General features: G+C 37.6%; 1 protein-coding gene across 2 annotated transcripts in view; it reads left to right on the forward strand.

Annotated features, from left to right (window-relative positions):
* The window catches only part of PTPRK (protein tyrosine phosphatase receptor type K), a 568933-nt gene that overhangs the window by 257782 nt on the left and 287579 nt on the right, over positions 1-23572 (forward strand). For both annotated transcript variants that reach the window (XM_080807221.1, XM_080807222.1), the window contains exon 4: positions 21718-21799. In XM_080807221.1, coding sequence (XP_080663347.1) covers positions 21718-21799 — 82 coding nt within the window. The remainder of the gene's footprint in view (positions 1-21717; positions 21800-23572) is intronic.

A 23572-nucleotide genomic window follows, 5' to 3' on the forward strand; every position in this document is an offset into this window, starting at 1 on the left:
AGCGGTGTGCAGTAGCTGGCTTATACTGTCTTGGTAGAACGAATTGTTAAATTTTCAGGAATTTTGTGATCTTGCTGTTAAACATGGGCACTACTAATTACATCATGGAAGTGAATAATCAGATGGGTTGTATTAAAAACAAAGTAATAAATACTCAAAACTTAATACTTCCTATTTTATTTTATTTAATCATCTATGCTCTTGATGTTGTTTGTGTCTGTTGTCTTTTTATGGTAGAAATACCGCACAGGAACCTGCTCCTGCCCATCTCTTCACTGTGCATTCAGTAGCTTTGCATTGGTAGCTTGAAATTGGCCATGGTGAGAGGATTTCTGTCCCTGAAATCAACAAGGGCCACCAGCCAGGACCTGTCATCTCCCAGTCACTTGCTGAGTACTTACCAGCAGACCACTGAGGTCACCTTTTGCCCCTTCTGGTCCTACTGCTATAGGCCATCCCAGCAAATGTCTCTGCATTAACAGTCTCAACAATGAGAAAGGGACAGCCTCTTTGTTCTTCAGGGATTTTTGCCAGGTTTCCCCAAGGACTCCCTCATGAAGGATTTGTCTAGGAGCCATTTGCCGGCCTCACTTTCTCACAGGTACTCCCAGTCTTGGTGAGTGATTCTTTTAGAACCTTCTTCTCTTTGGCCCCGGGAAGGTTCCCATGGGGTAGGCACCTGCTTCCCCTCTCTCCCAGAGGTAGGGATGCCCATGACTGTCAATAGTGCACTTCTCTCCCTTGTCCCCAACATTCTGCTCTGATCATTTGGGTGTGGGAGCTGGTGGGGTGTAGTAGGACCAGGTCGGCCACTGGTCAGAAAACACTGAAGGAAGATTGGTTCCAGGTATTCATGAATTCTCTAGAGTGTAAAGTACTTAGAACATTTTTTTGCCCATTTTTTCCACATTTTGAACTGTAGCTGCAAATTCTTGGGGGGAAAAAGAGTACCGGTTAACCTTGTATCAGAAAAGAGACAAAAGGAGCCATAATATTATATATTTTTTAGTTATTTCACAAGATAGACTTTTCATGTCAGTGTTTCATACTGACATGTAAATTAATTAAAGTAGAATGTAAGGCTGTGGTCTTAAGTGGATTTTCCAAAAGCAACTGAGAGTTTAGATGAGTATGGGTGAAATATCAGTCTCCTTTCTCTGCCCTGTACCCCTCCATAGTCCTGTGATTGGGGACAGTTTAGGGTTTATCTTTTATAAAGATAACCTGAGTAAATAAACATTAATTTATTTCCCTGGGGAAGTTAGTATTCTCTTTGCATGAAGAGAATTTAACATTCAAAACAATTACAAAGAATTCATTCCTGCAGCTTAAAAAACAAAAGGGTGAATATTTAGGTTTTTAAGCTACTGATATTGATCAGTATTGACATTTTAATTTAAAAATAAGATTTTTTTAAGGCTTTATTTATTTATTTGTCAGAGAGAGAGAGAGAGAGAATACAAGCAGAGGGAGGGAGAAGCAGGCTTCTTGCTTAGCAAGGAGCCTGATGGGAGATGAGATCTCAGGATCTTGGGATCATGACCTGATCCTAAGGCAGACACTTAACTGACTGCGCCACACAGGCATCTGTAAAATTAAGATTCTTAATCTGACTCTCTTAAGATAAAAATCTTCAGTCAAGAAAGTATCATTTGTAATATGTTTTCACTGTGTGAACTTACTTGGTTTTAATAATTTAATCTTGAGTTTGTCTCACATTGTTTGAATCTAGGGGAAAAATATGTTAGAAATGAGATAAAATCAGTGTATCAACAATTTTGTGTTGTAGTATGTAGTATGTAGTATAACTTTCTGCTTAGTTTGTCATTCATCCGTATAGTTGGGATGAAATTCAAACTTGTAAAGTAATATTTGACTATAATAGTGAACTGCCCAGCCTTGCACTATCCAAATAAAGTGCCCTTGATCGGTTGTCATTTGCACACATGGAAAGACTTTTCTTAGGCTGAGTAGCTACCATTGGTTTCTAGATGTAGACCTGACACTCTTGCTTGTTGGGGCCATTCAGTAATTAATGCACCATATAAGGGCCCAACTCAAAGCTTTCCTTAAGGGTAGAACCTACTTTCATGATTCCTAGAGAATTCATATTACTCTTATATGGAAATTTACAGTGACACTCAGGTTGCTTCTTTTCTCTTTTTTTCTTCTCTTTTTTTTTGGTGGGGGAGGGAGGAGGACAGAGGAAGAGGGAGAGAGAGAAAGAGAATCTTAAGTAGGTACCATGTTCATTGCAGAGCCGGAGGTGCGGTTCCATCTCACGACCCTGAGATCATGACCTGAGCCAAAATCAAGACTGACTGAGCCACCCAGCGCCCCTTCAGTTGCTTCTTTTTACTTTTGGTTTCACTATCATTAATAGACCTCCTAAGTGCTTTTATCCATATTTCAGACCTTCACTGTCCAGTTGAGGTAGCCTCTATTGAAATGTGATCATCTAAATTTAATTAAATTAAATAAAATTAGAAATTTGTTTTCTCAGTCACACTGGCCACATGTCAAGTGCTCGGAGCCCACATGCCACTGGGTCACCATATAGGACGGATAGAGAAAACTTGCATTGTGGCACACAGTTCTGTTGAACAGTTTTGACCTACACTCTGAAGCACCCCATATAGTACCCCCCCTTCAATAACTGTAGACATGTGGCTAGATTGTATTGTAAGTATTTTGCTAATTCAAGTACAAGTATAGTGTTTCAGCTATATTATGGACTAAAACATCTTAAGGGCTAACTTAGAAAATTAACTGCCATTTGTTATTTGTAACATTTTTTTTTCTCTCTCTAGAAAATTTCAAATCCATATAACTTGTATTCAGAAATCCATATGGACATTGATGTCTGCTGCTACATCTTTAATCATATGATCCAAAGAAATCAAACAATGAATCTAGTTATTTTGAAACAAAACCTGAAGGGTTTTTTTTTTTTTTTTTTGAGATTTTTATTTTAAGCATTAGGTTTGATATATGGAAAAAGTAATGACAAGATGGGATTTATATTTATGTAGGTAAAATAGAAAATGAAATTCAGAGCCGGACAGAGTGACAGAGCAAGTCATATAAAATAGAAATTACAGCCAACTAGGCTCAGATTAAAAAACTGATGAGAGATCTCAGCCTATAATTTACAAAGAGAGAGAGAGAAGCTAAGACAATGTCAGTCAGTTTTGTAATTTAGGTTAATTTTGTTTCAGATTTTAGAGAGGAATTGTACCATTAAATATTAAACTTTCAAAGCACTATTTCTTAGGTGCCTTCAGAGTAACTCATTATGACCTCATAGTTTTGTAATATCTTCCAACATATTTGAAACTTCAGTGACAGCGTATTTTAATACTGGAATTAAACTGAGAAAGAAGTTTGTTTCAAAATAATTTTCACTTTACTTGTTTCCAACATTAACTTGTTTTAATAGTCGTTATAGAAATCTCTACCCAGGGGATTGATGAACTGCTCTCTGAAATGGACATTCTTCAAGTATCTCCAAGAAAAAGTTTTTACCTCTCTACCTCAAAATAGAAAAGCAGTATGCTACAGCTTCTTCCTTCTTTTTTTACCTGAAGACCTGTGTACAGAAAGCATGCTGCATGCCATTTGCTATGCTGGATATTAGATAAGGAAGGATAAGATCATTTTCTCCATTTCCTAGGTCATCCCCATAGTGCATACCATCATCTTTTCCTTGAACACCCGCCATGATGTCCTTAATTATTGTCTTTGCTTCTGCTTTTGCTGTCCCACACACCTCTTCTCTCCATAGTCATCACAATAAGCTGCTTTAGATTATAATTCAGATTATGCCACTCCTCTGCTGTAGGCCTGTCCCATTACACTTAGGATAAAATTCAATTTTTTTAAATGAAATTTCAAATATAATTTTGAGAAAGCCATGTCATCAAAGTATAGTTTAGAGAAAAGTAATATAATACAGAAGGCTAAAAAAGATTTTCTCCATTACACAATGAATACATTGATAAATACTTGCAAAAATTAAAATATCGTAATAGAGCAAAAAAGTGCAATTCCTCCTTCGTATTATTCCACTCCCTTCTATCCAATACTTCCCTTAAGGTAGCTATCTTTAAGTTGGGTCTATATTGTGTAAGACCTTTTTCTATGAAATTACATTCATATTGTATGTTTGCTATATGATATATGTTATATATGTGTATTTTATATATACATATATATTTATATGTAATATACACATCTTTTTTTTATCTATCTAGTGCATTACTGGAGACTTGAGCTACGAACAGCCTTGTCCATTTATTCTAAGATATTTTACAGATAATTATCTCCCCCCCCCATAATGTGAAAATGTTAGGGAAGCACTACGTAAGTCCAGGCTTCGCACCTCTCTCATGTCGAACATCTCCTCCCAGCAGTTCTCCCAGCTTACCTTTTTTGTCCCTGGTTGGCTATTCTCCTCACAGCAGACTGATCTTTTGAAACACATGTCAGATATTAAGGATTCTACCCAAACTTCTCCCATGGCTTCTCAACACATTTAGAATAAAATCCTATCTCTAACATGAATTTAACTCCTGGCTAACTCCAAATTGATTTGGCCACTGCTGTATGCCTCCTTCACTTTGCCCTGTGCTTCTGGAATGTTCCAATGTCTCAAAGCCTTTGTGGTTGTTATTCCCTCTGCTTGGAATGGTATTCCTTTCTTCTTCACATTCAGGTCTCTGCTCATATTTTACCTTCTGAGAGATTTCCCTGATCACTGGGTTCCTACTGTTTTGTGCTATAGCTCCCTGCCTCGATAAAACTTTGTTACCATACTGTATTTACTTACTGTCTTTCTTCCCTATTAGAATGCTATTTATCTCTTATACATGTTAGGTAGTCAATAAATAGTTATATAATAAACAAATGCATATGTTATGGTAAAAGGGTCAGTAGACAATGCAACTGATCTTTTCATTCCATATTTGTTTCATTTACTTCCTTTTTCCAGTGGTCTTGCATTTCTCTAGTATTAGCGTGGGTAATTTGGGGACAGGTAAAGGAAAATATAACTCAAGACTATAACTCAAGTTAATCTATTAGCCAAGTAAGCCATGCATAATTAACTCTTGGTATCACTGAGTGTATAAAATATTTTGATCTTTTTAACATAATCAAATGGAAGTTTTAATTATTACCTTGCTTGATTTAACATTATGTAGTGATCCTATTATAGAAATTTTAAGGGATCTCTCATGGCCTCCTTTTTTTTTTTTTTTTTTTTTTAACAGAAGAAAATGTACATAGATCTTTTCCTTCCTAGCAGTTGTGGCTCTGTCTTGTTTTAGTCTTCATATCCCTAGTGGCTAGGGTATTTAGTGTGTGTTCATGAAATGCTTGGGGAATGAGAATGAATAAAGATTATAAAGAGTATAGACATAACTAAACTAGCTAAACTAGTATTATTTTAAAAATAACTAAAACTGTAGTTTAAGTAAAAAGGAAATGATTTTATTTCCTCTAACATTCCTCCCTGTGTCTCTCCTCAAAATCGTATTTAAATAATTTTCAGTGGTTCTAATTGATTTCTGAACAAACTGTATTCTGGCTTATATTCTTTCTGCCAAGATTTGTTCATTATGAGCTTATCAACAGTAAAGTTTAGGTCTATTTACATATCAGAGGCTTCTCTGATTTTTGAGAGTTGGAACTTTGAATTAGATTAGCTCAGTGAATCTTTGTTGGTTTTGATGACATGTTGTATAGACAAACTGAAAGATAAATTTTGACCACTCTCCTGTGAAAACAGGATTTAACGTAGGGTAAAAGGAATGCAGAGTTTTCTTTTATAACACCAACTTCTCTTACAATTATATAAATCTTAACAATGTTTATGACATTTATTACAATATTACATTGAAGTAATACTACGTGTTACATATTACATACGATATTTATTACATTGAAGTAAAGTCTTTAACACTTGGTGTTACTGTAAGTGATGAATCACTAAATTCTAGTCCTGGAACTAATACGATAGTGTATGTTAACTAACTAGAATTTAAATAGAAACTTGAAAAAAAGTGAAGTCTCTAAGATTATTTGCATTGAGCACTGTTCCTTTGTTAGTGCAATTTTAGATTTAAGAATGAACTATATGCATACATGCACACACATGCACACACATACATGTGCATGTATGCATATATGGCAATATAATAATACGTATTTGTTTACTCCATAAATATATATATGAGTGTAGGAATAAAATCTTGTATCATTGCACATAAGCAGTGTGCAATAAATATTTCTTGACTGGCTGGCTAATACACAAGCATGTTAGGTCCTTCTATGAGATTCCAGTCCCTCAGTCTACTTGTTGCTCCCACAGTGTCCTTTATTTGGGTACCTATCTGTCACATCTTCTCATTTAGAAAACCCTTCAAAAGCATTATAGTACCTTCAGGATAAAGGACAGACTCCTGCTTCCAGCATAAAAGTCTCCACGAGATAAGCTCTCAGCCTCCTACTTTGTAGGCCTTATCTCCACTGTTCTAACTAACCCTAAATGTTCTATAAATTGCTGTGCCAATAGGTCAGGCAGTTTCCTACTGTCCTCCTTTTTGCAAATGCACCTCATTTGCTCTGTGATACCTTTTTTTTTTTCTTTTTCCTATTAGCCCTATGTTTGCAAACTGCTCTGGAATCATTTCCTTTTTGAGTCACTGTTTGCTTTCCCAGATAGAAAATGGTTCCTAGCCCCTGTCCCTTGTATGCTAGTGCTCTGTGTACATTATAGATCTTCCGTCATAGCTGCTGTGGCTCTGTCTGGTTTCAGTCTTCATATCCCTAGTGGCTGGGGTATTTAGTTTGTGTTCACTAAGTGCTTGGGGAATGAGGTTGAACCCTTTGACCACACCATCACTTAGAGGTCACTTTCTCTGAAGTCTTTGGCTCTCCCCCCAGGAAGAGCAACTCTCCCTCCTCTGAACCCTTTCCTATCTCTCTAACTCTGTTTTATCACCTAGAGCTGTACTGTACTTATTCCCTAGCACACTCATCTCTTCTACCATACTGTGACTTTGTTCAGGACAGGGATTAAAAAAAAATTAGGTATTTCTCTCCTTTTATCATCTATCAAATATTGGGCACTGCATATATTTTTTGATGAATAAGTGGGTGGCCAATTGTTTAAACTTTTTAAAAAATTAGTATTTTATACAACCTTAGGGGTTTTGTTTGTTGTTTGTTTGTTTAATTTTAACTGGCATCTGAAAAAGAAAACCCATGAATCCCACTGTGAAGTGCTTTTCCATGCAAATGAAAAGATACCAAAACAAGACTGTTCTTAGAACCAGCTCTTCCGTTAAAGAACTGTAGGACTAGGACAGGGGCGCCTGAGTGGCTCAGTGGGTTAAAGCCTCTGCTTTCGGCTCAGGTCCTGATCCCAGGGTCCTGGGATTGAGCCCTGCATCGGGCTCTCTGCTCAGCAGGGAGCCTGCTTCCTCCTCTCTCTGTCTGCTTCTCTGCGATCTCCGTCTGTCAAATAAATAAATAAAATCTTAAAAAAAAAAAAAAGAACTGTAGGACGAGGACAAAGATTTCCAGCCCATTTTCTTTATCTCGAAACTAAGGTAAATCAACTTAAATGAGTGTTTCTCAGACAGCGGGCTGCATCAGAATCACCTAGAGGAGCTGTGGATCCCTGGCCCCCACCCATGGAAACTCTGTGGGTGGGGGTCAGGTATATACATTCCTCCAAGTGCCTCGATGTTGCTGATGCTGCTGTTGACAGATCCCATGTTGAGAATCCTGGGCTGGTCTCTCTAATTTGTTGATACTTTATTGACAATTTGCAGAGGCAAGCCAGAGTTTAACTAGGTTAAATACCTCCTGAAGTCTCTAAGAGGTCTTTGGTTTCCATAAGTTACTTCTAGATTTGTCCGAGTGACTTCCAGGTCACCTGAGTCACTGGAAGTTGGTTTCTATGCTTTAGGGTCTTTATTTAAAGGAGGCATTTGGTCATGGCAGCTTCTACCACTTTCCCTCACCTGTAACTAAAACCTACCAATGGAATTAGGCTTTCCCTCCTTTTCCATCTCCTGTACTCAGGGATGATAGAGTTCATTTCTCTCCATCTATTTTTAAAGTCCATTTTTATTCTATTCCTTTTGTCTTGTATGGATAAAAAGTTGTTTGTGCATCAGTCACTTGTGTGTGTGTGTGTGTGTGTGTGTGTGTGTGTATCGAGTTTCAGGCTTTTGTAATTGTATAAAGAGTTCCCAGGGTTTCTTTTCATCAGTATTATAATTTCTAAAATTCTCTGCCTCAGGTAAACCATTTTTATTAATTGTCAGACACCCAGAGGGGTTATATGTATTCTTCAGAAATGATGTTGATTTTATGATACGGAAAGGGATATGGAAAAGGATGTCATTTTCCTTCTTTTTTTGACTGAAATTTGAGGCTTCAATACTAGGTAACTTCGATTTCTGAATATCCTACACAACAATTTTTTGTCGTAAAGATTTTAGGAAGAAGTATTCTTAAAGGAAGACCATTTCCTTTGCTGATTTATAAACGTATGATTGTTTTGTTAATCGATATTCTGCAAAGAATTAAATGAAATGTACACTTTTAGTTAATTATCTCAAATAAGATTTCTTTTTAAAGTTGAAGTAAATATGTGAGTTCATTTTTATGTGTATGTACTTTCCTTCCTTCCTTCCTTCCTTCCTTTCTTTCTTTCTTTCTTTCTTTAGCAATGCTAGGATGCCTGGCCCTATTATAGTGCTAGAATATCTTCTAAAGTTCTATTGTTATCTTCTGTAGGAGCTGTCCGTGAAATGTATTGTTGAGTACTCCCCCTAGTAAATATTTTTGAGTGCTCACGAGACTTTTTACTAGCTAAAAAGCACTATGTCTTAAATAGCTAAGTTATATTTGCTATTTAGTGCTTACAATCAAAGATGTCACTGTACTTGCCCATTTACTTGTAAAATAAGATAGGAAAAAAATAAAAATAAATCATGGAGGTTTGTTTGTTTGTTTTTTTAAATCCCTGAATTCAAGTAGGAGTACACAGACTGATTACTCTAATTAACTTTGTGTCATAATCTCTCCCCACCCTAACCCTAACCTATTTTTCCAGGAGGGAACGTTTATAGTACTTTTGAAATTATTTAGTTCTTAGACCCGTATGATGAAAGCAAAGAGTTCTTTTTTTTTTTTTCCATGTGGTCTTACCCAAACAATTACTTATTAATATGTTTGCATTTGTGATGTGAGAATTCAAGTTTAGCCTCCAGTTGAACTTTGCTTTGAGGTAGACTGATCTGGTTATACTGTCAGTTGAGTGGCATTTAATCACCTGGTTCACTTAATGATTGCTTTTCTCTGTAACGTAGTATGTACTACCAACAGATTTCATATGTAATAGATATTTAGTGTGACAGTAAGTATAGGTTTCACTACTCATTTTAATTTTTAAAAAAATTGAGTTCCGCAATTATCAATTGAAGCTCTTGAGAGTCACAAGTTTGGCGAGGAACAGACTTACTGTTTAGGTGGAGAGCATTTTTCAGATATAGCTGTGCAAGCAAAGTGATCTACTTCTGCTATGTGTAAGATTGGACTGTTGGTGCTAAAATTTAAAAGGTTCTGCCTGTGGATTGTAGGAAGACAAATGGCTCATCTCTAGAAGTGAGGAAAAATAGTACTGTAATTCAGTGTCATGTTGATAGAAATAGCAACCTTAACCAGTCATCTTTTATTTTTGGCTCAGACAACTAACTATAAAATATAACCCAGATGGTGGAGCTATGATAGTAAAGATACAGAAATGACATTTTGCTGATGAATTTTCTGCAACCCTTTGCTTCTCTACTTTCAATCTTATACCAAATCTTTTATGGTGTAAGTTGCTTGCTTATGTATCTAAGGACAGACCCACAGGATGAAAAATGTGTTTCATAGCATTTTTAGATCTTGGATTATTTCACTTAACTTTTGTTCATTTCCCTCTTCTAATTGCCTTTTTGATTTTCTCTCTTTTGCTAAACTTATCCTGTAACATAAATTAGGTTGTGCCATGAACAGTGGGCCTTGTTTCAATTTATTTTTGAACACATTACAGGCATTCAAAATATAGTACTGGGCTCTGTCTGCCTGTCTGCCTCGGAATTGGGGATGCCTCTAGAGAGAGCAGGGGAAGTGGGCTCTGTAGTCTGTAGTCTCAGCCTTCTTTCCACACTGGGCCTTGAACTGAATGAAGGAGTCCTCCTCTAAGGGTGGGTTAATGAGATGGGTGTAGGGTTGTTCACAATGTTTTGTGGTAGAGATTAGAAAGGTAGCATGTGTGCTGAGTTTGTTGCATTACCGAAGAGCTAAGAGGTACTTCTCATGGTCTCCAGCATCAGTGCCATGTGGGACTGCCCTCTTGCCTCTTTATTTCTCCCTGGCTGGGGTGCTATGCCATTACCTATGATAGTCAGTCCCTGGAGAAGAAAAGGGAGGAAAGGGTTGACGTTAAGGAGGATCTTCTCAATGGCCCCGTGAGGTCCTCACAGGGATTTGAGTTGAGGCCTATAACCTCAACACAGAATTGAGGCTCTGCCTCACGTTGGTGTGTCCTTGTCCGTGTATGGACATCTCCATTGTGGTAAAGGACATGTACATCTCCAGAAAGCTGCATATACCTCTTCCCCCCAAAGATATCTTAATGAAATAGAAAACATTCAGAGAGCATGTTTTTGTGCAGAGAAAAAAAACTCATCTTGTTTTTATATTGTGATTATTATTTATTTTGGGTACAAGTTTTTAGTTTGCTTTGAGAGATGAAATGTTTGTCGGGGTCTCTCTTAACCACATTATGGAGTCATGTGTTTTTGATACATACTACCCTACGTCAGTATCTATTCAAATTTAAAAGGCCATTGACAATTATTTTGCAAGTGTAAGATTTTAGGAATGAAAATTAATTTTAAATAACTCATAGACTTTTATCAACTTAAATATTCTAGCATGAGTTCTAAAAATGATTATTGTTAGTTCTTTATTTAGATCTTCTGGATACTTTGGTGGGATAGCCAACTCCCTGGGCTAATTTGAAGTATAGGAATGTACTAGGCTTGCATATTCATTTCAGTGTGGAGCCTTCTGAAAATTGTCTTCTTTGGGCTTTTCTTCTATGTGGGCTACTTTGGCATGAAATCTCTTAGGTTTTATTTTCTCCTTTTGATCTCTGGGCCTGCATTTTTACTGTTTCCTGGACACTGGTGTGTGCCTGGACTGATGTCTGTTGTTGATCAGGCAAATACAATACCAGTCTGCAAAGGATTATAGGTGGAAGGATGGTGTAGTTGCTTTTCATGCAGGTATGGTCTTGTTATACCTAATATGTTCATCCATGTTAGATAATGTAGCAGGCCTTCTCATAACCTAAACATTGGTAATGCTAAGCCTCGGGATGTTTTTGTAATACTGACATTTTATTCAAGAATACTTGGCTATAGTACACTTAGAATTTGGATCCTAGAATCAACTCAAGTCTTTATTATATTATTATAGTGGTGTTTGGATAGATAGATAGGAGTGGGGTGGGTGTGTGTCTGTGTGTGAGCGCACACGTGCGTGCAAGAAAGAGAATATCTGAACCCAAACAGCAGCTTCTGTTGAGTGCAGACCCTATAACTATACAAAAAGCCTGTGTGTGTTCAGGTAACTGAGTACAGGTTTTGGAATCTCTGGAACCCTTATAACTCTCTGCAAACAGTTTAGTCCTAATACGAAGTCTTGACACAGGACTAGTTCTCCTAAGAAGCTGGCCATATTTAATGTCAGGACATTTTAAGGAAAAGAGCTGATTTTGAACACTTATGCACTCATGATTCCTGGAGGTGCTAAGGATATCTAGAATCTGAAATAGGAAAGAGTTTTAGATGAAGAATCAATTAGGGCTTGACCATATGTCTTAATTTTCTCCCACATTTAGGTAACATACAATGAGAATCCCGTGATTATTCTTGGAAGCAGCTCTAAAGTCAAAATGTAACAGTATTTCCCTTGGTTCCACGTTCTGTGTACCTGTTGCAATGGAAGGTATTTCTCTTCTTCAAGGAACTAAATAAGCAAATCAGCAACCAATAGAGAAGGACTGTTAAGAGTTCATTAGTTCAAAAAAATAATTTATTGGTTTCTGAGAGCACTAAAGGCATTTTACTAAAGGCATTTTTTGCATATTAGACTCTTATAAATAAACTATTACATGACTCAATAGGCAAACCAGCCTGCCATACTCAAGTCTGGCATGGAGAAGCTCCTTTTCTTCAACACTCTGAGCGAAACTTTAGTTTAGAAAGCGGAATTCCAGATTGACAGTACCTGGGAGAGGAGCTGCAGTGGGTGACAGCAAGTGATAAAGGTTTCAGAGATTCTGAAATCTACACTCTGTTACTTGAATACACACAGTCTTTCTGAAATTACGGGATCTGCCACTCAGTGGAAGCTTCTCTATGGGTTTAGTTATTGTCTTTCTTTCTCTCTCTCTCTGTCACACACATACAGTCCTTTCTCTCTCTCTGTTATCTATCCACACACCATTACAATGTGCAGTAGACTTTTGCTCTCACCTGCCAGTTATGTGTATATTAATCTTTAAGTGTGAGCAGAAATAGAATATTTCTACATTTGAAAAGAAACTAGATTCTAGATTTTGAAGTTTCCACATAGACATTTGACTTACTCAATATAAGATCTTCTGGGGCCTATAACCAGAAATTTATTCCTTACAGCATTATTTAACTATTCAAAGGAAGTAATTATGTTTTCATGATTTACAAATTAGCTTGGGAAAATTATTTGGAACTTTCTCAAGGGAGAGTCATTTTATTATGCCAACAAAATTTTACAAGTTAAGTAAAAGTGAACTAAATACCTTATCCCATATTTCCCCATGAGGCAAAACTGTTAACTAAAATCCACTTCTATTACTTTGTTTTGTGACACGTTGGAACTCTTTCCAGCCTCAGTTCTCAATAGGATTCTTATGGTTGGTTCACTGATGCTGTGGGGAATAAGAAAATTCACTGTCTTCAATGAATTTATATTTTAGTAGGGGAGATGAATCTCAAAAATTTATTTCTACAATGAATTATGTAATTAAATTGTGCTCTGTTTGTAGCTCTAGCCTGAGGACATGTCTTCCCAAACAGTCTCTTACAGAGCAAATATTAATCCCCATGTAATTTAGGATTAAGTCAGAGGATAGGGAACACTTCTACCCATTTGGGTTTCTTTTCTTTCACGCATGCCATCATCTTCATTATTGCCTTCCCATAGCCTCCCTCTAAGTCATTTTCTTCCATTCGTCATAAACTTTTCTACTGGCGTCATTTAGAGTTGCTTTCTCCTGCCATGGCCCACCTTCGTCCCGACTTTGCTGTCTTTATGGAAAGTCCATTGACAGTTCGTTCACCTTTTCATCTCTTCTAACATTGCATGTAGTATCTCACTTTCTGACCACCACATAAACTCATCTCTTTTTCCTTCATTCATTTTGCTGAACTCATCCATCAACCTCAAGGGAAGCTCCAAGTCATCAAACCATCTGTCTTTTGCCAATTCTTCAACAGCTTGCTTATTGTATCAAAGTTTGATTTCATCATAATCATTTTGGTCACATTTGCCATTTCTGTAAACTCCTTGTTTGCTTTTTTCCCCCCCAAGCTAGTTTTTGTAAGCTTAAAACAAGCAATCTGCTTAAAAATCGCACACTTCATATTAGAAATTCATGTTGGGATTACTAGAAATTCATGGTCCTCAACTGCAAATGGAATGGGCTCACACCACTCCTGGAAATCCTACTACTTTTTTCTGTTCAATTCCCTTTCTAATCCTCCTCTCCATTCTACTCCACTCAATACTTTCTAATCTCTAACTGGTCTTCTTTTTACCAGCTCATCCCGTAGAACTGAGAAAATTGAGGCCATGTAGTAGAAACTCCCTTTACCAATCCTACAAACTACTCATGTCTTCATTCATCCTCATCTTCCCTTGTGTTATAAAAAACTAGAACCCCTTCATATGATCTACGATTTGGATCCTGTCCTTTCCTATCTCAAACTAAGAGTTAATCATTTCCTTCTCACATACACTCAAAATTCCATATCAAACTGAATCATCCTCATCAATCTCTAAATATTTTTTTCCACCTTAAAAAGTAATAATAATAATAATAATAAATTAAAATACTTCTCTTGATCCCATATCTTCTTCCATTTTTAATTTTTGTTTAATTTTTAGTTTTTTTTTTTTAAAGTAAGCTCTATACCCATTGAGGGGCTTGAACTCAAAATCCTGATATCAAGACTCACCTGCTCTACCAACTGAGCCAGCCCAGTACCCCTCTTCTTCCATTTTTAGGTAAATTTCTTTCCACAAATTCAGATGCCTTTCCTGTGGGAGTTTTTAATATTCATCTCACTCCTCTGCTGTCTTCATCATTGTCCAATATGGTCCCCATTTCTTTTCTTTCTTTCTTTTTTTTTTTTTTTAAATATTTTATTTATTTATTTGACAGAGACCATGAGCAGGGGGGAGAAGCAAGGGGAGAGGGAGAAGCAGGCTCCTCTCTGATCAGGGAACCCAGTGTGGGACTTGATCCCAGAACTCTGGGATCATGACCTGAGCAGAAAGCAGACGCTTAACTCCCTGAGCCACCCAGGCACCCCTGGTTTCCATTTCTATTGCTTCATACAGATGGCTCTTCCTTTGGTCATTCCTAACCTCAATGGCACATATAAGGGTATTTTTTCCCAGCTTTATTGAGATATGATTGACATATAACATGTGTAAGTTTAAGGCAGACAGTGTGTTGATTTGATATATATTGCAAAATGATTACCACCATAGCCTTAGCTAACATCTCCATCACATCATGTAATGCCTTTTTGTTTTTAAGGTGAGAACATTTAAGACCTACTCTCCTGGGAACTTTCAAGTATATAATACAGCATTGCTAACTTGAATCACCCTGCTGTAAATTAGATCTCCAGAACTTTTTAATAACTGGAAGTATGTACTCTTTGGTGGGATATCATCTTTACCATAGAATCTGAAAAAGCCAAACTTACAGAAAGAGAGACTAAAATGGTGGTTACTAGGGTTTGAGGGCTTGGGGTAATGGGGAGATATTGGTCAGATGTATGAGAGGCTATTTTTAATCTTCATTTTACTTAGTGTTTTACCAGGATTTGGTTCTGACATCTCTTCCACTTCAGATATTTTTTAATTGGCTTTTGTGATGCTGTGTACCTTCACTTCCCTTTAATATCTCTACACACTTTTTTCTTTTTTTTTTTCAGTACCTTCATCCTTTTGCAGGCTCATCATTCTCAATCCTATCATGGTAGAATGTATGGCAAAAAGAGAGAAGGTGGCCTAGTCCATATCCTTAAGAAGCTCCCGTGTTTAAAGTTCCCATGAGAGAGAGAGGTCAATTATACTTAATGATTCTGACTTACTTCTGTTCATAATGTATAGTATATCCACATTTTTTTTAAAATTTATTTTTAAATAATCTCTACACCCAACATGGGGCTTCAACTCACAACCCCAAGATCAAGAGTCACATGCTTTATGGACTGAGCCAGCCAGGTGCCTCTACTTTTTTCCCCCAAATTGGGGCAGAGGGTAAAGTTTTTGATGAGAAAGAGAAGGAAAAGAGAAGAAATTTCACTTTATTACATATGTTCTTTATGGATGCTTTCTCCCATGATAGTGCTCCTTAACCTAGTTCACTTACTGTGTGCCGGGGCTGTGCTAAATATTTCATGTGCATATCTCATTTAATCTTTCCTTAAGACCTGATGTGGTTACTAACAGCTTCTCTTTTGGGTAGCTCAGTCAGTTAACCATTTGCCTTTGGCTCGGGTCATGATCTTGGGGTCTTAGGATCAAGCCCCATGTTGGGCACCCTGCTCAGCAGGGAACCTGCTTCTCCCTCTCTGTCTTTGCTTGTTCTCTCTTGCTATCTCTGTCTCTGTCTCTCTTTCTCTCAAATAAATAAACAAAATCTTAAAAAAAAAAAAAGGAAAAGAAATTGAGGCTTAGATTTTACATAAGTCACCAAAGTAACTTTATAAACAAAGTTGCAAAGGTAATTTCAGGTACAACTTTACATACATTTTTTTCATAAGTTAAAGTTACCCTTAAAAAAAGTAAACTAGGGGGGCGCCTGAGTGGCTCAGTGGGTTAAAGCCTCTGCCTTCGGCTCGGGTCATGATCCCAGGGTCCTGGGATCGAGCCCCGCATCGGGCTCTCTGCTCCGCAGGGAGCCTGCTTCCTCCTCTCTCTCTGCCTTCCTCTCTGCCTACTTGTGATCTCTGTCTGTCAAATAAATAAATAAATCTTTAAAAAAAAAAAAAGTAAACTAGGGGCACCTGGGTGGCTCAGTCATTAAGTGTCTGCCTTCAGTTCTGGTCATGATCCCAGGGTCCTAGAATTGAGTCCCATGTCGGGCTCCCTGCTCAGCGGGAAGCCTGCTTCTCTGGCTCCTGCTTCCCTGCCTGTCTTCCCTCTCTTGCTGTCTCTCTGTCAAATAAATACATAAAATCTTTAAAAAAAAAAAAGTAAGCTAATATCTCTGACTTTGGGGCCTATACTCAACACTGATAATATTGAAAGAAAATTAAGGACAAAGTTGTGGGTTTTTTCCCCCAGATTTTTCTCATATCCATAATATCTTATATTACATGTATTTCATGTATCATTTAATCATTGTGTGTATATCATTCAGTCTTCACCACAAACTTGTGATGCAAGCAAGTCCAGTATGGGCCAGATGAGGGGAGGAAGGAGGAAGACCCACTTAAATCAGTTGCTTGGGTTACCGGTGATAGCAATTAGATCACAGGCTTCCTGACTTCGGGTTCAGCTTTCCTTTATATGAGGTACATTCTCTGCATTAATTCATTTGCTAAAGGATGAAGTCCTTGTTCTTTAGGGTTAGCCTTTTCCCCTATTTTAATTCAGCCTTACTTCACTTATTTAGTTAACAATCCAAGAATGTTGCTAGAGTAGCAAAAATTTGATTGGAATCATTACCTTCAGTATTTCAGGTAATGGAGTGGAGTGAAAACAGCATGCAAAGCAGAGTCTGTCCACTCTGTTCCCAGGCTGGCCTCTTAGATAGGTGAAAGTTGATATCTGGTATGGCTTCCTTTGCTCTCTTCTTGTGGGAAGCCCTGGTTGACTACCTGACACCAGGCATTAGATCTGACCCGAGCATTTGCTCAAGCAAGCTTTGCGTAATTAAGCTACTGCGATTTGTTTCCCCTGACTGGACACAAGAGCCTTACAAGGTGAGGGCTCCATTGAAGTGATAAAGCTGATTAGATCCTTCATAGTAAAGGAATCTGATCTTAGAAATTTCCTCCAGCTCTTGTTAATGAGGCAAAGACAACACTTAGCAGAGAAAATGAGGTCACTAAAAACAGAAACACTTCTTTTCTCTAATAAAGGACCGATTATTTTGCTCCTCTTTTAAATCCAGGCCTAAATTTATTGTCCAGAATAAAAGCTCAGTTTAAATGAACAAGTAAGAAACTTTGTCTCAGGGGGTGGAGTAAACATATATAAGCTTATCACCTATATGAAGCAAAGGAAGTAGAACAATTAGAGAAAGTAAAACTAAGATAAACTTAAGAAATTAAAATAATTTAATGTTGGCTACAAAGGAAGTGAAATAACCAACAATGATTAATTACACAAATATGTGGTCTATTCATTAAAAAATGTTTTTTTCTTTAAAAAAAGTTGTCTGACTTTTTCATTCTCTACTTTCCCTTCTCCTGAGCTACTATTCAAGCAAATAAAACTTATTTTTGTGGGATACACTTAGATAAATCTCATACATTAACAGTGTTGATGAGCTTACCTTTTGGGTTATATAGCACTTTTATGTCTGTTGCTGTTTACTTCTCATAAAACTCTATAATGAAAGTTGCATTATATCCATGATAAGGACTTGGGATTTGGCTGCAAAAGGTTATGGGATTTGCTCAAGAATCTGTAAACAGGAGAGTTGGGAGTCAAGTACAAGTTTTCTCATCACCAGGAAAGGGACTTCTACCACAGCCACTCCAAGTTATACTTTATTTAATGTCTCTGATTCTCACCTCTATTTCTTGCTAAGCCTCTGTTCCAATATTTGGAGAGTGGCATGACAGTCGTTTTTATTTCAGATATACATACATGAAATGTAAGTCACATGTGTGCATGCACAGGCACATACACACATTTCTGTGTTCATAGATTTGGCATCCTTCATTGTGAAGTATTTCTCTTCCCACAAAGACTCCGTTCTCCTTCTCAGCTTCAGCTTATGCCAATGACATCAGTAGTCTTAAAAGACAAACAAAGTAGGAACGAAGTATCACAGGAGAAGGTCTGTGATGGGAATGGGTGGATGGGAGACCAACCAGCCCCCTGGTCTACTGTGTCCCCTTGGCATTGGCTCTGGGGTGGGTATAGGAGTACAGGAGGATAATGGGAAGGGTGTGATGTTGATGATACTGCTATCTAGTCAGTATAATGTTTAAAGGAAGTACTATTTGAAATTATGTTAATCGTTAAAGTTTAACTTTTTAGACTTTTTAAAGAAATTTAAAGCCTGTTTAAAAGAAATGCTCTCAGTCAATTATATGGTTTCACTTACTTGTGGAGCATAAGGAATAACACGGATGACATGGGGAGATGGAGAAGAGAAGTGAGTTGGGGGAAATTGGAGAGGGAGACTACTCATGAGAGACTATGGACTCTGAGAAACAAACTGAGGGTTTTGGAGGAGGGGTTGGGGGGGTTGGGTGAGCTGGGTGATGGGTATTATGGAGGGCACGTATTGCATGGAGCACTGGGTGTGGTGCATAAACAATTTTGGAACACTGAAAAAAAAATTAAATTTTAAAAAAAGAAAAAAAAAAGAAATGCTCTCTCTGCATTTGGTTATTATCTTGACAGTGTTGTAGAATTGATGGAACAATAGAAGCTGGAGGCAGTGGGGCTCAGCTCTTTCCTGGCCCCACCACTTGTTAACAGTTAACGACTTTGGTCCAGTTACTTAACTTTTCTTTAAATCGAGGATGAAAATAATACTAACCTTAAATGATTGTAGTGAGGATTAAGTGTGTGTGTTTGTGTGTGTGTGTGTGTCTGTGTCTGGGTGGCAGGGGAGACGAGAGAGAGAATGACATATGTGAGTGTGATGATGTGCATGCTAGCTTAGGATAGTCTCTTGTAAATAATAAGTGTCCAATGAATGTTAGTCACTATCAACTCAGTCACTCAATTTTCTACCCCTTCCGTTTGGTGAAACTGTCTGCCAAACATTACCGGAAAACTCCTAATTGTTAATTCCAATTGATACTTTTTAATTTTAGTTTTTCTTGACCTCTCCCCTACGTTTCATATTTTTTGCCACAGCCAACATTTTTTTTTTTTTTTTTTTAATCTAGACTTCCAAATTTCCGGAGTGCTGCACAGCAAGTGTCACTGTTTACACTCTCCTAGCAGAGGACCTGCTGTCTGTGCTAAGCTAGAACCACACTCTGATCCTGGAATTGGCAAATAATTCCCAGGGGAAAGGAGACATGGCCGAAAATCAGGGGTTGCATTGGAGAGGCTCTGTCCTCCTAAAATTTGTGTTCATCTAAATGCCATTATTTATGCAGATATCTGATATTTTAAAGTTATAGTTACTATTTTTCAGGCTTCTTTTTTTTTTTTTTTTTTTTTTTTTTTTTTGGTGGGAGTGTTGACCTGCCTCAAAACTCCTGATACTTCTCTTCTTTCCTTGGACATCATGTCTGAACCAAACTTTGTTGGCTTTACTTCTGCTGTTGTATTGTTGCTTTCCATTTCAGTGGTTTTCTCCAGTGCCGTCTTATTCACCAGTCATGTTAACTTGTAAATCTGTAACTCACTTCCATGATGATGACTTCCAAATCTGTGGCTTTATTGTGGATCTATCTCTTATTTTTTTTTTTTTTTTAAGATTTTATTTATTTATTTGACAGAGAGAGATCACAAGTAGACAGAGAGGCAGGCAGAGAGAGAGAGGGAAGCAGGCTCCCTGCCAAGCAGAGAGCCCGATACGGGACTCGATCCCAGGACCCTGAGATCATGACCTGAGCCGAAGGCAGCGGCTTAACCCACTGAGCCACCCAGGCGCCCCTATCTCTTATTTTTGAGATATGTTTGTCCAGTTATGCTGTAAGCCTTTACCCCATATGTACCCTAGGCAAATCAGATTTGAAATGTGCTTATTAGTCGTCTTCTCCCTCAAATTTGTACCTTTTTCTGTATCACTAGTTCTGGTTAGGGACTCTGATAGTACCATTCACCTAGTGGTGCAAGCCTGGAGTTAGAATTGCCCTGTATTTTACCGCAACTGACAAGCCAAAAAGTTTTATTTTATCCATATCCTTAGCATTATTTTTATCTTTCCTTTTTCTTTATATCTCTCTATGTCCACTCCTACTAGCACATTGCCTGACTGTTTCCAGTCTTGGTTTCTTTCAGTCTATCTTCCACCTTACAGGCATATATGTTTCTAATATACTATATTGCTACTTTTTACATTAATTTCCAGCACATTTCCCAAAATGTTTTGCAGAATACTCCAAAAATAATCTGTGTATCTCCATGAATAAAGGAGGCCATAGTCAAATAAAATGTTGAAATGTGGCATGCCAAATATAGTTTCTCTTGAAAAGTCACACTACATATTATTAAAAAATCGAAGACTATATGAAGCTTTTCTATCGATTGTAACAACAAAACTCTATAACGTGAGCTTACATGTAAACATGGAAATGTTTGTGTTTAATATTTGTTAATGTGGAATTATCGGCAGAATGTATTCCTGATTTTAGTCCAATGGTATTTAAGGTCTTCCATGCCTAGCTCTCTAATCGTACCTCTTCCCTTTTGAACCTTTGTAGCCATATAGATGACATTCATTTGGCTCCCCTCAAACACACCTCTATTCTATTCCACTATACATTGTTCCTTTTGCCTGGAATACTGCTAATCTAGCCAATGGCCTCTGTCTTTGAAGGTTTAGCTATTTAAAAGTGTTGGGGGAACCTGGGTGGCTCAGTTGTTAAGCATCTGCCTTCTGCTCAGGTCAGGATCCTGGGGTCCTGGGATCAAGCCCTGTGTCAGGTTCCTTGCCCTACAGGAAGCCTGCTTCTCATTCCCCCACTCTTCCTGCTTGTGCCTCTCTTGCTGTGTCTCTCTGTCAGATAAATAAAATCTTTTAAAAAATAAGGTAAAAAAAAAAAAAAGTAGATCATTTGGTATTTTCACTACTGCCTGATACATTGTATGTGTTCATTGTACTTTAAATAAATAGCAAAAATGGAGAAAAATCATTAAGAGAAAATTCAGGGATATGAGATTAGCTGTATGGCCTATTCATTCTGCCTGGATGATGCCCATTCAGGAATTCTAACACATAGTAACAGTTGCTTGAATAATTTTTTTAGCTGCTCAGCCTCAGTAATTTTTTGTTTGCTCACTGAACAAGATTTAGGAAATTACTTTACAGTATAAAATAAAATTTTAATTCTTACAGGATACAACTCAAATTTAATTTTCCTAAGTGTCCATAGCTATTCTTCTTTTACTGTGAAAATTCCTTAAAAATGATTGTAAATGTTTTCAATTTCTTCCTGACAGGTAATATTTGAAGCTGAAGTCTCAGGAGGGAGGAGTGGTTATATTGCCATTGATGACATCCAAGTACTGAGCTATCCCTGTGGTAGGTCGTGATTAAGATTTGTATTTTTCTATGTCCTTTCAGCACTTGTTTTATATTGGCAGTGACTGTTGACTGTTTATCACTTGGTTGTGGCCGTCTCTTCTGTTGTTAGTCCTAACCTTTCGTTCAGTTTTAAAAGAACACTGAAGTATTTCTAGAATTTTTGATTCAAATAGTTTTCAGAATTGTAACTAATTGTACACATACTGAAGAGTTCTTTTAATTATTTAATTACAGAGAACAAAATGCAAATGTAAATGAAACTCTAGATAGGGCAGAACTCCGTCTTTTGGTTTTATTAAGTAGTCTAGGAAAGCAAAGAAGAATAACAAATCAGAGCTCAACTGAAAGGAAACTAAAAGATACCTTACTAACATGTGATGTGCTCAGTTGAAAGTTGAAAGGAAGGGGCACCTGGGTGGCTCAGTCAGTTAAGTGTCTGACTTTAGCTCAGGTCATGAGCCCAGGGTCCTGGGATTGAACCCCATATTGGGCTCCCTGCTCCGTGGGGCGTCTACTTCTCCCTCTGCCCCTCCCCCGCTCATGCTCTCTCTCTCTCAAATAAATGAATGAAATCTTATAAAAAAAGGAAGTTGAAGGGAAGAGAATGAATTAGTTCACCATATTCCAAGCTTCAGACTAAATTTTTTATAATAAGTATCTGGTTAATCCATACGAAACAATAAGAAAGCAAACAAAATAAAGAGCTCAGTGGATGAGCACTTGGTTTTGTTGTGTCTTTAGATGCCCATTGGTTGATTTTCAGATGGTGTAACTAATTTTGTGTGTACATCACATTTCCTGAAAGACATTTGTTACATGCATTCAGTCCGGCCAGACATAAAACAGCTGGCATAAATTCAGACTTTACCTATATCTCCCAACAGCGGTATTTTATAGGGCCCATGAATTCTAGATGATCTCTTCAGTAATCCTCCTGGTGGAAATTTTCTCACACACTGTAAGCACTGTGAATGGGGAGGGGAGCACTATGCCAGCGGCCATGGCTGTGCTCCTGTTGAGAGCTTGTTAAACCCCATTGTGCATCAGCATCTCCTACAGGGGAGGCAGATCACGGTTTGTGTGGCCTCTGCCTTAGTGGTGATTCAGTAAGTCTGGGGTGGGGCCGGAAAATTTACCCTTGTAATAAGTTCCCTGGTGGTGCTGCAGCTGCCGGCTTCAAGTTCACAATTTGAGAACCACTGTTCTAGTTCAAGCATTTCCCTTTTTAAAGGCTGCACCAAGATGAGGTGCTGCAGAAAGAGGTAGCAGGCAAGGGTCAAACAAGTGATGCCATTCAGTACATTCTAAGAAAAAGAGGAGCAAAATCATCTCATTGAAAGTTCAAGTTGGTTTGCTCATTAATTCTTTCAGTCCATTAGTATATGAGCATGATGTTTCTGTCTGCTGTTTGTTTACACTTACTGGAAGAGCAATGTAAAAGAAAGGCTCTCAGAAGTAAACAAATAAAAATAGGAATTAAGCACAGTGGCAGTTTTACTGTGATATGGTCCTCTGTGAGCTTGCTTTTCCTTATCGAGGCTTACCTTTTCCTGTGTATGTTTACTTTCTTTCTGTTGAAAACATCAGTAAGCTTCAGTTTTAAAGGGTAATTGTAGAGAACACTAATTTGACAGTTATATAAGTCATGTAGGTTTTGATTACAGTCATCAGTTTTTGTTGGTCTGATTCTGCTTTAGGGTAACTTTCTTCCAACTATGAAGGAAGAAGAAGTAGATTTAGCAACGGTGAAGCAGATATTCCATTTGAGAG

This window comes from Martes martes, assembly GCF_963455335.1.
Source record: "Martes martes genome assembly, chromosome: 6".
Taxonomy (NCBI): domain Eukaryota; kingdom Metazoa; phylum Chordata; class Mammalia; order Carnivora; family Mustelidae; genus Martes; species Martes martes.